The sequence below is a fragment of the Chaetodon auriga genome, chromosome 19, assembly GCF_051107435.1.
Source record: "Chaetodon auriga isolate fChaAug3 chromosome 19, fChaAug3.hap1, whole genome shotgun sequence".
Classification (NCBI taxonomy): domain Eukaryota; kingdom Metazoa; phylum Chordata; class Actinopteri; order Chaetodontiformes; family Chaetodontidae; genus Chaetodon; species Chaetodon auriga.
Genome location: NC_135092.1, coordinates 16,983,399 through 16,998,212, shown reverse-complemented (window position 1 = coordinate 16,998,212; position 14,814 = coordinate 16,983,399). Strand labels below are relative to the sequence as shown.

At 40.8% G+C, this 14,814-nt stretch overlaps 1 protein-coding gene across 1 annotated transcript; it reads left to right on the top strand.

The window, feature by feature from the left end:
• The first annotated feature begins 5,676 nt into the window (after window positions 1-5,676).
• pstpip2 (proline-serine-threonine phosphatase interacting protein 2) lies at window positions 5,677-14,716 on the top strand. Its single transcript, XM_076758342.1, has 14 exons — window positions 5,677-5,804; window positions 7,074-7,174; window positions 9,401-9,475; window positions 10,378-10,412; window positions 10,503-10,609; window positions 10,707-10,769; window positions 11,718-11,816; window positions 12,107-12,152; window positions 12,505-12,584; window positions 12,665-12,763; window positions 12,936-13,032; window positions 13,174-13,258; window positions 13,392-13,429; window positions 13,781-14,716. The coding sequence occupies exons 1-14, from the start codon at window positions 5,772-5,774 to the stop codon at window positions 13,834-13,836; spliced, it is 1,014 nt and encodes a 337-aa protein (XP_076614457.1). The 5' UTR covers window positions 5,677-5,771; the 3' UTR covers window positions 13,837-14,716.
• The last annotated feature ends 98 nt before the right edge of the window (window positions 14,717-14,814 follow it).

Below are 14,814 nucleotides of genomic sequence, written 5' to 3'. Positions count from 1 at the left end.
CTGAGGGAAAAATACACGGTTCAGATGAGACAGGCCGAGTATCCATGATTTAATACACCTTTAACTTCCCGAAACTTAATTAAAAACCGGGTTAAGTTCAATCAAATGTTCTTAGACACTCACCGTGGCCGGACATGTTCACAGCGATAGTGCTCTGGAAACGAGAAAGAAAGCTTTAAATGTTCAGTTGTTCTTCTCCCTCGGTGCTTATAAAGCTCTGTAGTAGTCGTGGCCTGACAAGAAGGAACAGGTTTGAACTATTGATAGCGCACAGGCTTAAATACTGCCGGGTGACGCAACTATACGGCAGAGGAATCCCCGTCAGTCGCAGCCAAGTTCCTCTCTCGACGTATGAGAACACAGCACCCACCTGAAAGTTGGAGTTTGCACTTTAAAACATGTGTGTGTGGCCAGATCAGGTGATCCTAAACGGGCTCACATTTAAAGATACCGAATGAAACATTTCTATTTTCAATAACAATTCTGTCCTATCTGATCCCAAAGCTTATTCTGCTCTATTTGTTACCTGGATTTGAATATTTTATTGTGTGGTTTTATGCATTGTCGTCATTTTATTTTCAACCTTATTATCATTATCCAATCTGTTTTATTCTCCATATTATTCTACATTCATTTTTTTTAATGTTTTTATGTCCATTCTGTCTTTTCTATATAAAGTGCTGTATGAAAGGTGACATACAAATAAAGTTTATTATTATTATTACCAATTTGATGATATTAGAAGGTTAATTAAAGTTATGAATACATAAAAATCTTATGAGGATTTGTATGTGCTCACAAGTAACTTTGCATCAAAGGCAAAAACAGCAGCTAATCCAGCTGCAGGGCGCCATATGAAGCGAGGTTTAGTGATGACAGACCACGCTGTTCAACAGATACAGGCTGAATTTTAAGAGAATCAGAATCAGAAAAAGCTTTATTGCCAAGTACGATTTTACACATACAAGGAATTTGTTGTGGTGAAGTTGGTGTATGACACATCTACTAAAAATAAGAGTGCAAAATATAACAATATAAATATATATACACAAGTCTGTTTTTTGTTTGTTTGTTATTTTCCAGAGACACAGTCTGTTTTTTCAGAAAGAAGTCCAAGCTGAGCGTTAATGTAACGCATAGAGTTGTATCTATGTCAGTGTGACAAGATGAGGCAGAGGTGGAGTGTGAGGAGTGTCGGGGGGGTTCCAGGCCTCGTTGATAAGGCTGAAAGCAGACGGGAAAAATCTGTTCTTGTGGTGTGAGGTTTTGGTCCTGATGGACCGCGAGGGGAGTGACTCAAAGAGTTTGTGTCCGGGGTGAGAGGGATCAGCCACAATCTTTTCTCCACATCTCAGGGTCCTGGAGGCGTACAGGTCCAGGAGAGATTTCAGTTCCATGTACTTCATCTACTTGGGAAAGCCCACCTCCCATTTCCTCACCAGGATATCAGGTCCTTTTGTGTTTTAAATTCTGATGTCTAGACCTCTTAACATCTCCATGCAAAATAATGCAGGATGTCTCCGGTGCGAACTACTCTCTAGGGAGCCGGCACCGATACCTACAGCAGACCCAAAGGTGCGAAAACACACCTTTGGGTAGGGGCGTTCCTCAGGTATAAATGTTTAGCTCTCCCCATGCTTGGGGTCTTTCTTCATTCTACCTCTCGGGTGATGATTGACCTTTTCTTTGCAAAGAAAATAAAAACCTTGTCGGCCGGCAGAAGTCTCTATTTCAGTCTTCATCATCAGCAGCAGAGAATTTCACAGCACTGCAGACCTGTATACACCTGCAGTTAGTGAATCATTCGGCCATACTCATATAACACAACCATAAAAAGTTATCACTGTTTCAACAACAACAGCAGTTCACTGGAGCATCAGCGGCTGATTTTGTGTCCTAATGGGGCTGATAGTGATAAGATATTCACACACAGTGGCTGTTTTTCAGCACTGTCACAACACCGGTGTCATTACGTAAAGAGACGCACAGCATGTTCAAAATGTCATGTGGTCAGTGGAGAGTGTTTATTTTCCATCCAAATGTGCAACATTAGCAGATCAGTCTATCATCATTGCTCTTCAGGACGACTGTCCTTAAATCACACACACCAGGACGGTGACTTAGAAACACCTTGAACTGATGAAAAGTTTGTAATGCAGAGCTCAAAGGCTTACTGTGCATCCAGTTTCATTCAAACTCTGAATATTCTCCCTCAAACTGAATATTGCATGAGGTCTCCATGCTCTGCTCGGTGCAGGCATCATGAACATGTTAAGGCCTGTCCGACATCTCTTCCTTTCCGGACAAAAAAGGGAAATACCAGGGAAATTACAGCAGTCTGCAGTCAGATGATCTGAGCATCATCTGCGGCTGAGTGAAGCATGACAGAAGCAGAAGAAACGACGAGCAGGTTGACAGGAAACTGAGGAGAGTTACGGGAGGTTGCGACAGGATGTTTTGAATGGAAAGACAATGAAAATGAAACAAAGAGGCAGAATCGAATCATTAAATCCTGGAGGAAACATAGTGACTTTCAGATCCTTTAAGGTAAAGCACCAGTACACTAATGTGAAAAAGCTCCTTTACAAATGAAAGCACAGGAGAAGAATAAGCAAAATGTACTTACAGAATCAAAAGTCAGTACTTGATTTTTAACGACATCTGAAACTAGACCAGACAAGGCAGCAAGGTTGGGAACTACATGGTTTAGTCCTTAACAATGCTTGTGTTCAACAATCTTATAATAAAAGCACAGTGCTTGAATGCACTTGTTTACTTTCCACTGCTTCTCATTTCAAGTACAATCCAGTTAGTCAATGCAGACTGGTCACATGGTTGCAGAAGGTGTGGGCCTCACCTTGATTACTGTTATGAAAATTCTTGTCCTGGTTTGCGTTTTGCTGAGAAAGTGTTGTCTGTATGCGTGTAGTAAGAACATGCTTATCAGACCAACTATGGCTGAACAAAGTTCATGGGATTTGTAATAAAGACTCTCTTATGTAGTTGACTGGCTTCTCTGTGTGTAATCGCAAAGTGTGCGTCTGTCAGGACGCAGTCCACCAGGTTCCCCCAAGACTCAAGGATGAAAGCTGATGATCCATTTACGGTACTTTAATTTAACAGAATCCTTAAAGATGTGGTTGTGCATGTGTGTATATGTGTGGTTCTGGAATAAACAGAAATAATAATAATCATTAATAACCAAATACACCTCGCAACACAGTAATGCTAATTACTCTTAACATCTTCATAACTTCCTCAAACATATGAGAACTGAAAATACGCAGTCAACAGAAATACGTCTGTATCACATATGTATAAGTGAGAAAAAAGGGACGGTCAATAACATAAATATAAATGACCGTTCGTATCATTACTGGCGATAACGAGCGCCTTAGGCTGAATCCCATTTCACCCCTTGGCCCTCCCCCTTGGCCCTACCCCTCCGTTTTGCGCGTTCACGTGGAGGGGTAGGGGTGTCCCAATTCCCATTATGACGGAGGGGTAGGGGGAAGTGGTAGGGCTATGTACCCCTCCAAATGGAGATTTTTCCGAGGCACACTCCAAACGGAGGGGTACGACAGATTTCCCAGAATGCCTTGCAAGACCGGCAAGATGGCTGCTTCCGCAACTAAAGAAGTCCACAAATGTAAGTATTTTCTCCATGAATAAAGTTTTAAAATGTACGAAATCCACTTTATTGTCTATTTTAACGTTGTTTCAATGTGTAGTGGTCATTTTCCTCGTAAAAAATCCCCCGAAAAAATCGATAGTAGTCGAGGCTTCAGTTACGTGGTTACCGTTGCCAGGCTGAATGCCACTAGCGGTGCTCTGTGGGCAGCCCTGATGAAAATCTCTCAACGATCCACCAGCATTCCCAGGCGTCGAAGGCGTCTCTTCTTTCATTCCTCCGACTAGCAGCAGACAACCGTAAAAAGATCCCAATAGCCCACGCAACAGAGATTACCACAGCAGCAGACGGCATGATTCCTCGAGATCTCCGGCAAACACTTGTCGCATCTGCCTACGTAAGAGGCAGCGGCGACTACTGATGACGTACGCGATTGTCGAAGGGGTGTCCCAATTCGGAGGGGTTGACTTTCGGCCCTACCCCTTGGCACTAGGTTTCAAGGGGCAAGGGACAAGGGGTAGGGCTAAGGGGTAGGGGTAGAAAAGAGAAATGGGATTCAGCCTTAATCATTAGCAACACGCACTCAGTAGCACCGTATATAAACCTGAATCTAACAGGTAAAGAGTAACGGCGCGACAATAACATGCATCTGGGAATCAGAACACAACTGAAACTCACTTCTCTCTGGACGCTAAACTAATCCAAACACAACCGGAGGATAAACTAACGTGAAGCAACAACCCGAACGTCACCCACTCGACGCAAAAACCGGTACTCATACTCCTCTCTCTCAAACCAGCAGTGCACAGCTTGACCGGGCGCGGCCGCGCCCCTAGTGGTCGGGGTCTGCACATCACCTGCCCTGCCACAGTCTTCAGCAGCTCTCCCTGGAAACAAATGATTTTATCACTCTCTGGAGTGGGGCAGGTGACGTGAGGGTGTGTGTGTTTGTCTTTGGGAGACAGAATAAACAAAATATGAAACAGTAACTATCATGTGGATGTTACACTTGAGTTAGTTTGACAGGACAGTTTGAACTCCGGGTGAGATCATGTGTAAAAACACTTGACAGTTGAGGAACATGACAAAGAGTTCAAGGTGTTGACTCTGAATCTCTGAATTCTCCAGATCTCAATCTGACCGGTCGAGCATCTGTGGGACGTGCTGGAACAAGTCCCGTCCAAGGAGGTCCAACAACTTTTCTAAGATTTAAAGGATCTGCTGCTATCGTGCCAGATACCACAGGACACCGTCAGAGGTCTTGTGTCCATGCCTCAGCGGGTCAGAGCTCAGGAGGACCTGCATAATCTGGTTGATCAGCTCCTTTACTGCAAGTGTAAAGAGTGTGCACACAGGCCATAAATGAGCTGCTACAGACAATAAACAGCATGTTATACCAAGAATTATATCTTTAATATTTGAATAAACCATATAAAATGTCACTCACGTTTAAGACACCCCAGAAAAAGATCAGAACTCACTATGGGGTCATCACTGAGTATTTTTTATTTTATTTTTTTTACTTCTACTCCATTACATCGTTGTTTTAATGTTTGTTTTATCCGTGCAAACAAATTAAGTCTAAAGTGAAAAGTTTGAATGGAGGCCTTGTAACAGAGTAATTTTATAGTGTGGTATTAGTACTTTCATTTCCGTTAATGATCTGAAAACTTCACTCATACTTGACTGGCGACCTGTACACGGTGCACATACAGTACCTCCATCAGTCACTAGATGGCAGCACAGTAAAACTCTATGTGAGTCTGACTGTCTGTCAGTAGGACAAAGTGATGTAGAGAACTACAGGAAGCTTTATATAAAGTTATTTTTTTTATCAAGTAAATGTCAAAATATCTTAAGTATGCTAACAGTCAGTTAGCATGAAAGTAATCTATCAAATGAAACTTCTTTAAAGTTATTGTTAATGCAGGGCATGAAGACCGACAGGATGGATACAACCTGCACGTGCGGGCGACTCTGACGTCACACATCACAACTGCGCACGCGTCAATCGGAGCGGCGCGTGTGTCGCGCGTGCACAGTCTATCCTGTCATTGTGGTTTTAACAAGAAAAGAGTAACGGCCGCTTTCAGCCAGCGAACTGACCGGCTGAAACGCTGCTCCTGCCCCGTTCACAGTGATGAAAAACCTACATTTCAAGGATTACTTCTGGGTGAGTTTCTAGTGCAGTGTTTTATTTGTTTATAATCATTTTGAATGCTTAATTTAGATCGAAAAAAGTAAAGCGTAAAGTAAAGTAAAGAGGATGTGTTTTGCTAGTCATACTGATTTATCCGTGTTGTCCTGTAGCTTCTCTTTTTTTTCTAATTTATTTTCGAATTAGATTAATTTTTGTTCCATCAAGCAGGTTTCTCTTTCTAGCTCTTGGTAGCCGATTTTTGCCGTGGTGTAGGAAGTATTTATATCCTTTCCTGAAGTAAAAGTACTGATACGACACTGTAAAAATACTTGATTAAAAATCCTGTATTTAAAGTGTTACGTAAGTAAAAGTACATACGTGACTTATTGTATCAAAAGTATAAGTATTTCATGCAAAGTATGTCCCCTTGTATTATACTATAAAGTATTATATTATTGGATTGTTATTACTGGTGAATTAATGTGTAAGTTGCATTATATTGTTGCATGTCGCTGAGATGACGCTATTTTAATCTACTATTTTAATTTATAGCAATGCATCATTATTTTATAAACTGATCATAAGTTTTGGATTTAACATTTTAATATGAAAAGAATCTAGTAACTACAGCTGTCAGACAAATGTAGTAGAGTAACAAGTACAATACTGTTGTAGTTGTAGTGGAGGTATAAAGTAGCAAAAATGGAAATATGCAAGTAAAGTACAAGTACCTCAAATTTGTACTCAAGTCAAGTATTTAGATTAAAGTACTTAGTTACATTACATCACTTGCTTTATGAAAAAGTAAATTTCTAGCCTATTGTATAATTAAATTAACAATACAATTGCGTGACCTCATATCTTTTATAGCAATAGAAAGTCAATAACCCACTAATTTTGACATCTGCATGTTTCGGTTGATTATAGGCTGTTAACCTCAGCTTACCTAAATTATGGAGAAGTACATTTCAAAACATCAATTTACACCACGTCTCAAATATCTTAACGTTGAAGTGTTTATTCATGTCTGTGTGTCTTGGGAACTTCATTGCGTGAATTCAGAGTAAAACATGTTTAGGCAGAGGCTACCTGCCTTAAAGTAAAGGAATGGGTGTTAGTCTGAAAAGCGGTGGTAGAGGTAGCGGCATGGTAGCAGTGAAATCCCTAAGTTCTGACTGTAAGCCATCTGTTTCGAAGCAATAATATTTATATCTATCTATAAACAGAACATGCAGTCTATAAACAAATAACCCCAACTGTACAACAATTTCTAAAACTAAATATTTTCCATCTTACTGACAGAACTCTGACCTGACCTGCACTGCTGGCTATGATGCTATCATCCAGTATCTCAATGATGGCAAGAGGACATGCAAGGAGGTGGAGGAGTTCTTGAAAGCCAGGTAATGCCATGATTTATATTTGTACATTTTGATGCAAACTATTTGTATGTTTGTTCTGCTCTAGCCCAGATCATGCTCGCTCCAAATTTACTGATAAGCTGCACTAGGTTGAGCGCAATCTGTAATCGCTTTTATCGTGCAATTAACAGACCGCAAGACTGATAGGCTTTTTCCTTGTGTAGGTTGAGGTTACAGAGACAAACAGAGTGTAACAAAGCTGAAGACCCTGGTGGTTCTCTTGTGGTGTTATAGTAACCAGAAGCACATGAAACTTTTCTTATGTAGAAAGCTTGTATAGGAAATACAGTCATGGTACATGCGAGGTTTGACAGTCAGTGTACAAGAGATGAATGAGCTAGATTAAGAGAGCGAGGTGAAACTGAAAGCAAAGGAAGAGGAGGAACATGAGCTGTAGAGTTCGAAGTTATTAGAGTGGGAAGGTTTATTTAGGAGTAGAGTACGCTATCAAGCAGACATGACACCATTTTGCGTGTAGGTGGACGTACTTTTAAATTAAATCTGCAGGTAAACCAGCATTTATTCTTGCATACAACTGCATTGTGGTAGACCAGCGGAAATGAATTCTTCTCAGAGGAGGAACAGAAAAAGTGTTTTTCTGACCTACAGTACTGTACTGTACTGTACTGTACTCCAAAACCTTTCATCACAAGTAGTCATACAAATAAGAGTCATACAAAGTTGAATATTTGAATTTTGATTTCCTCCTTCCTCGTGTGATAAGTAATCTGCCCTTCCTCCCACACACACACATAGACACCAAGTCCAAGTCTAAGTTCAAGTATTCAAATGATGTGGTGAAGCATTATTGATCCAGTGAGGTAACAGGGACATCCTGACAGCATAACAAAACACACAGCTGTGGATATAATAAAAGAGGATATTAAATAATAACATAACTCAAAGTTCCCTCATGTGAGAATGAAAAGAGAAGCAACGATACAAGAGATCCCAAAATCCTGTTATAGCAGTCACACTTATGGACGGATGCTAGAAATATTATGTGGAAGACAAAAACAAAATAGTAAAAATCAGTTGAGGTATATGTATGAACTATGTAGAAATGAAAGAGTGTGAGAATATAAATCAAGCATATATGATGTGAAGTTGCAGGACATGTCGTACCAAACAGTATGCAAACACATGTGCAGTCACATAGAAAGCCCTTGTTTTGTGTTCTGTGAGCCACACCTTGTCATTTGAGTTTCTGCTGGTCCTCTGGAGTTCCTGATCCCTGATGCAGACTCAGTGAGATGATAAGGAATTCACGTCACTAGAATTAAATTACCCCTAGCAGACATTTCCTGGTCGGGCACCCCTGTTGACCTTTCCTTTTTCCACACATATATGAATACTTTTGGTTTTAGTTAACATTTACTTGGCTGCAAAGTTGATCTGTAATTGTTTAATTCCATTCAACACACACAGAGAATGATGAGGGTCCCAGTCAATCAGTCTAGATTATGAGCTCCACTCTGTGAGGTCTGTTTGTGTAACACTTTAAATACCCTCTGTTTAGCATTTGTAATCAGAATAGAAACATGTCTTAGCTTTTCTCACACTGTAGCGCAGTTGAACACACATATAAGGACATTTTACGTGTTTATTCATGCACAGTATTTGTCAGCAGTTCTGACTTCTCCTGTGAAGATGTATTTCATAGCACTGTGTCTGGCTACATTTTCATTATGTTTTCACACCAGCTTCCACTTATGGTTGCCCACAGGAAGAGTTATAGGTGACGACAAAGACATTAATAAACAATTACATACTGCTCGTGTTGCCTCTGTGTGATGTTTTCCCATAAAGCATTTTTTACCTGTAGTCTGCTTTGTTTCACCGAGAGTTTGATGCCGAACAGTGTGATGGTACCGTAAAGGCTCATGGCTTGAAGTGTGTCTGGGGAGCCCCACACACTCAGTTCAGAGCACCACCTTCAGTATAAACGTAGTCCTGTCCTTTTTCTCATCAGCTAACTAATAATTGACATGTTAATTTATGATGTCTGTTTCTAAAAATGTGATCTTATTCAGTTATTTTATTGTATTTACTTCCTCTGTGCTCATGTTCTTGGCCTTTTTCTCATTTTATCTGCCTTATCGGGTTTTATTTTTTTTCCTCTGTAAAGCACTTTGTAACATTGTTGAAAAAGTGCTGCGTAAATTAAGTTTATTATTATAATTTCTTTTGTCTGGTTGTTTCTTTCAGGGCATCGATTGAAGAGAAATACGCCAAAGATCTCCTCGGTTTGTCCAAGAAGGTGTGTGGACACAATGAGATGAAGTAAGCCACCTCAGTGTTGAGATGCTGTTATTATGTGTTTGACCAGGTCTATTTACAGTCTGTCTGTGCAGAAGTGAAATGGTGCCTGTTAGTTTGGATTCAATTGCAATGCAGAAAGAGAGGTCAATTAGAGGTCTGGTCACCAAATAAGGGGTAATTTTGACTCTGTGACTGTTTAGTGAAGCGGAAATGAGGATTGTATTATTTAGTGGTTCCTTAATAATGTTATTTTAGTTTGTCAAGTTTTATGTGTGAGTGTTGACATGTTTCTGTATCAGCAAGTCTACTTCCCATTCTGTCAGCAGTCACATGATCAGTGCAACTTGGTTTCTGCTGTTTCTGTTTGGAGGTGCTGTCGAGATGGGAAGACTAATGGGGGAGGGCGAGACAGGAAGTATTATTTACTGAATGAAATCCTAGTGGTTTATTAATATTTTTTTAAATGAAGGCACCCCTGTGGATTTTTTTGGAAACAAACAAAAGTTCACATGCAGTATTTGTCACCCAAATGCTTTGGCGAGTCATCAACGGGTCTTGGGAAGTCACACAAAGCATGGATTTCAGTTTCCTCAGGAGAAGAAAAAGGCCTGACAAAGTATTTTGTTTTCCCTCGCCTGCCATAGGAAGCAGTGGTGCTCTAAGATGTTTTTGTACGTGATCAACTAAAAGTGAGGCTGGTGCATCAGTGAATTCTGGGTGCAGGAGTGTGTTCATCATTTTTTGTGAAGTTTAAAGCACCAGCGGTAGCTTTAATTTCCTCTTTGTGTGTTTTATAGCGGATATTAATGGGTCTGAAGGGTCTATTAATGGGAGGCACTGAAGTTCCAGTGTGTACTGCTTTGATACAGGTGTTGTAATGTGTGAAATCCCTTTGTAATCTTCTTCTCTTTTTCTTTTTAAAGCACATTAAAAAAGTCCCTGGATATGTTCAAATTGCGTAAGTGCCTAACATTTTTTTTTTTTGTTTGTCTCAGTTTATGTTTTCTGTACAGCTCAGAATGTAAACCGTGTTTTTTTATCCCTGCAGAGACCGAACATGTGAGTCTATCACACTTACAACTGGCGCAGAGCATGAGGGAGGAGGCCAAGAAGCTGGAGGAATTCAGAGAAAAGCAAAAAGAAATGAGGAAAAAGGTTGGTGATTTTATCAGAACCGTGATGCCTTGAGGTGACCGCAGCATCTGTGCAACACATATTAAGTTGCTAACTAGATACGGCCTTGTTGTTTCAGATAGAGCAACAGATGGATGCTCTCCACAAACAGAAGTCTTCACAGTTCAAGAAAACAATGGATGTAAGTAAAAATGAAGCTGAATCTAAAGTTCAGAGTGTGTTGTTAAAGGCTCAGAAATACTACTACAAGGACACTTTCACACTTGCCTTCCAGGACTCAGCTTCTTTTCCTTGTAATGTGTTAGTGATTAAATATTTATTAACTGGCGTCGCTCTACTTTTAAGGTAAGAAAAAACAGACTTTAAACAAGACTAGGTCAGACCTGCTGTAAGGCTGGACTGTGTATGGTAAACGTGCTCCAGAGGATGTATTTGAGGGCTGTCTGTGCCTCACTGTAAAGTTTGGTTTATACTCGACGCAGTGTTTATGCATGCGCCAAACGTGACATCGGGTGCAAGTCGTCGTTCGACGTGGTCATCCACCATCATCAACACAGCTTTTCATGTTGTTTGTGCTTATTCACTGTGACAGAGCAAGAACCAGCAGCTTATCTCCAACGCTGGTGCACACACTCACACCAATGATGTAACTTGATCACTTAATCAGGGACAGATTTTCACTTTCATGGGGCCGCCATGCTTCGCTGTGGTCCAGCCAACAACATGACAAATAGTCCATTTGTGGTCCGTGTCAGAGGAGTTTCAGTTGTGCTGTGAAAACAGTGAAAATGCTTATCCCATCTCTGCTCTTCCTCTTTGGTGGGAGAAGTTGTGTTGACCAGTCTGGGAAGTGAACCACAGGGTGTCATTTAACACCACGAGAATCACTGCCAAAAGAAGAAGTGCTTCTCATGCACCGTCCAGAAAAAATGAATAAATTAGTGCATGGCACCAAAAGGATCGGACACCAGTAGACTGAAACAGCCCAGAGGTGGAGAACACCATCAATCCACTGACATACCAGTTCTGTCAGTGCTGCTGCTTACTTCCTTACCACCTAACGTTTTGCCTTTTGTAACATTTGTGGTGAATTAAAGACATTTAATGCTGACTGTGCTGCCGTCCCCAGACAAAGAAGACTTACGAGCAGAAGTGCCGAGATAAAGAAGAAGCAGAGCAGAACGTGAACCGAAACACCAACACCAACAACACCAAGCACATGGAGAAGGTGCAGTGTGACAAAGACATATTTCAGTATCAGTGCCATTAGTGCATCAGCAACTATTTTGACTTTCAGTTAATCCTTTAAGCCATCTTCTCAGGTGTGAGGATTTCCTTGTGTGAACAGTAAATGAACCGTTTTTATCAGTGCCGCAGACCTCCTCCATAGACCGTGAGACCAGCTCACTCACAAAGTTCATATGATTGATGAGCAGTAATTTGTGGATCTGTTATTTATGTTTTACACCCACTGTTGAAGACCGAGTACTCATGTGTTCTTCATCTGTCATCTTTCAGCTCTACACAAAAGCACAGCAAGCTAAACAGAATGCAGAGGAAGCAGGTAAGTAACAAAAAAAGGTTCAGATGTCTTTATCATATTGTGTGTTTGGTGCGTTTTCCTAATTATCTGAGCATCTGCTACATTGATTGCCATGAACTTTTGTATTCATAGTCCCCAGAGGAAGAATCTTAATGACATTTGCCAGCTTTTCATCTAACGTCACTTGTCCAGCGAAATATCTCAACATCTGCTTGACAAATTGGCACAAAATTGTTTTTTATAATACCTGCAAAACTAATATCTTTCCCACCAGCCCCGGCTGTACTTTCTGTGTAGAGTCAATTAGCAAATGTTAGCATGCTAACATCTGTAGTGGTAACTATTGACACTGATGTATGTGTTTGATTGGCAGACAGGTTATACTACCAGAATGTGGGCACACTGGGAAAAGCTACAGATGAATGGCTGAAGGAACATATCAAGGCCTGTGAGGTAACACTGTGCAACAATCCGAAAGTTTGAATTGAACAGACGGTCGCTCGTGTGAACGAGCTGAATGTTTTCCTTCACAGACGTTTGAAAAACAGGCGATGGAGCGTATCAGCTTTCTGAGAAACACGGTCTGGACGCACCTCAACCAGCTATCCCAGCAGTGTGTGACCAGTGATGAGGTAAGCCGGCACTAACTCATCCCCTAACTAAGAGAAAAAATGTTGTATTATTAAGAATCTCACTTTTATGAGCCTTCTCATACAAACCTCTCACCATGTCTATTAAGACGTGGTTTAATTGGACTCTTACCGTATTATTACTGTCTCCCTGTGTGTGTGTGTGTGTTCATAGCTGTACGAGGAAGTGAGGAAGTCACTGGAACAGTGTGATGTCCAGGAAGATATTGAGCACTTTATAAATCTCAGACAGACTGGTGACAAACCACCAGGTAGGATTCAGTTCTGTCATTAACAATTAACCAGTGCTGAGATGCAAAGTACACACACACAGGAAGGTAGTTATCAGACCACACACAAGCACGCTCTGCGTCATCAGCTGCCAGTATGTCAACAGTCTTCTTCCCTATCAGCTCCAGTGGTGTACGAGAACTTCTACAGTGGTCAGAGGTCTCCGACTGGAGCTCCGCCCTCTCGAATGCCTCCACCAATCATCAGGTAAACAAGAGGACTGCTACCTGTCTCTGTATCATCTGTCCTTCAATTAAATATTTCATCCAGTTCTTCAGCACGTTTTTGAACACTAACTGGCAGCGTTCCTTGTTGTTAATGCTGTTTTGTGCGTTTGCAGGAGGGGGCCGTTACCTGATCCTACGAACAACAGTCGAGGTATGTTTTTTTTTTTTTTAACTTTGATACAGTGTTGAGTGTGTTTCCTGTAAGGATGAAGAGGCTTCATCGCCGTCTGATCTAAGGCAGCTTAAAGACAGGTTAGAGAATGATGTCATCTCTCAGAGACCTGACATCTCCTGCAGGGCCCAATGAGAGGTCAGAACATCATTTAGAATGGATAATAGGCCTCCATGGGAAAATCCCTCTAATCGCCACCTTTTACTGCGTATTGATAATTATCATCTAAGGTATTTTTCAGTGGAGGGATTAGAGGTTGTGGCCTAATATCAACCAAATCGCTGCTTTTCTTACTTAACCACGTCATTTTGATCTTTGCTTTGATTGCAGATGAGACAGTCTACTCCACAGTGCAGGACGCAGGGTACAGCGTCATCCAGTACTGACATACAGATCAGATGGCGGAGTTTGCAAAGGACGTGAAGGTTACATAAGTCTCATCACTTCCTCCTTTGTGATTTCCTATAAAGATAAGGTCGAACCACATGGAAATGAGTGTCATAATTGTGTACATACGTGTTTTTAGGTGAGGTTGTGTGATGTTTTGAACACGTCACAGTGTTATAAACAGACGCCAATGTTTTATTCTTGGGTTCTTGTGTTTTTAAAATCAAGGAAATTCTGTAAAGTTAGATAATAAATAAACATGTAGCAGTGACATCCAGCTAATTACTGCATTTACACGCCATTTCCACTGTCCAGATCGTAGCCTATTTATTTCCTATGTTTATGTTGTGCACGTCTCTGTCTTCTTCATAGTTGCATCTTAATTTATCTTCACGTCTGTATTTATTTTTGTGGATCTGTGCTTTTCTAAAATTTCGCACAGGCAATAGAAAATGTCTCTTACATAGAGAGTGGCATGTCAGATGACAGCGACCTTGTGATTAGTGATCGCACGCACTCACTCGAGTCGCATCCTGTCATCTTGAAAGTCTTCCAAAGTTTATTTGCTGAACAACGGGCTTATTTACCATTAAGACAAGTGAGCGATTTAGTTTCTGTTAACAAAAGAGAGTTCAGTTAGATGAAGGTCTATGTCCTTGATTGACTTTCAAGTAATTCAAATATATGTGCGTACATGTGATCATGTCGTCTTTTCTGAAGATTGTTGGAATATTTGCACTTTTATTTCGTTTTATTTATGTTGAGACGATAGTTTGAACCTGCAGGAGCAAAGAGATGTTCAGTGGCATTTCAGTGTGGAGCTGACCTGCTGTTGGTTTTGCATAAATAAAATTAAAAGTTCTTCTCAGCATTTAAAGTATGAACGTGTCTCTTTTCTTATTTCCATGATCATCCTCGCGGTTGACCGTTTTCATGACTGTCTGGTTTAAATCTTAACTCTGTCCCCAGCCTTCGTT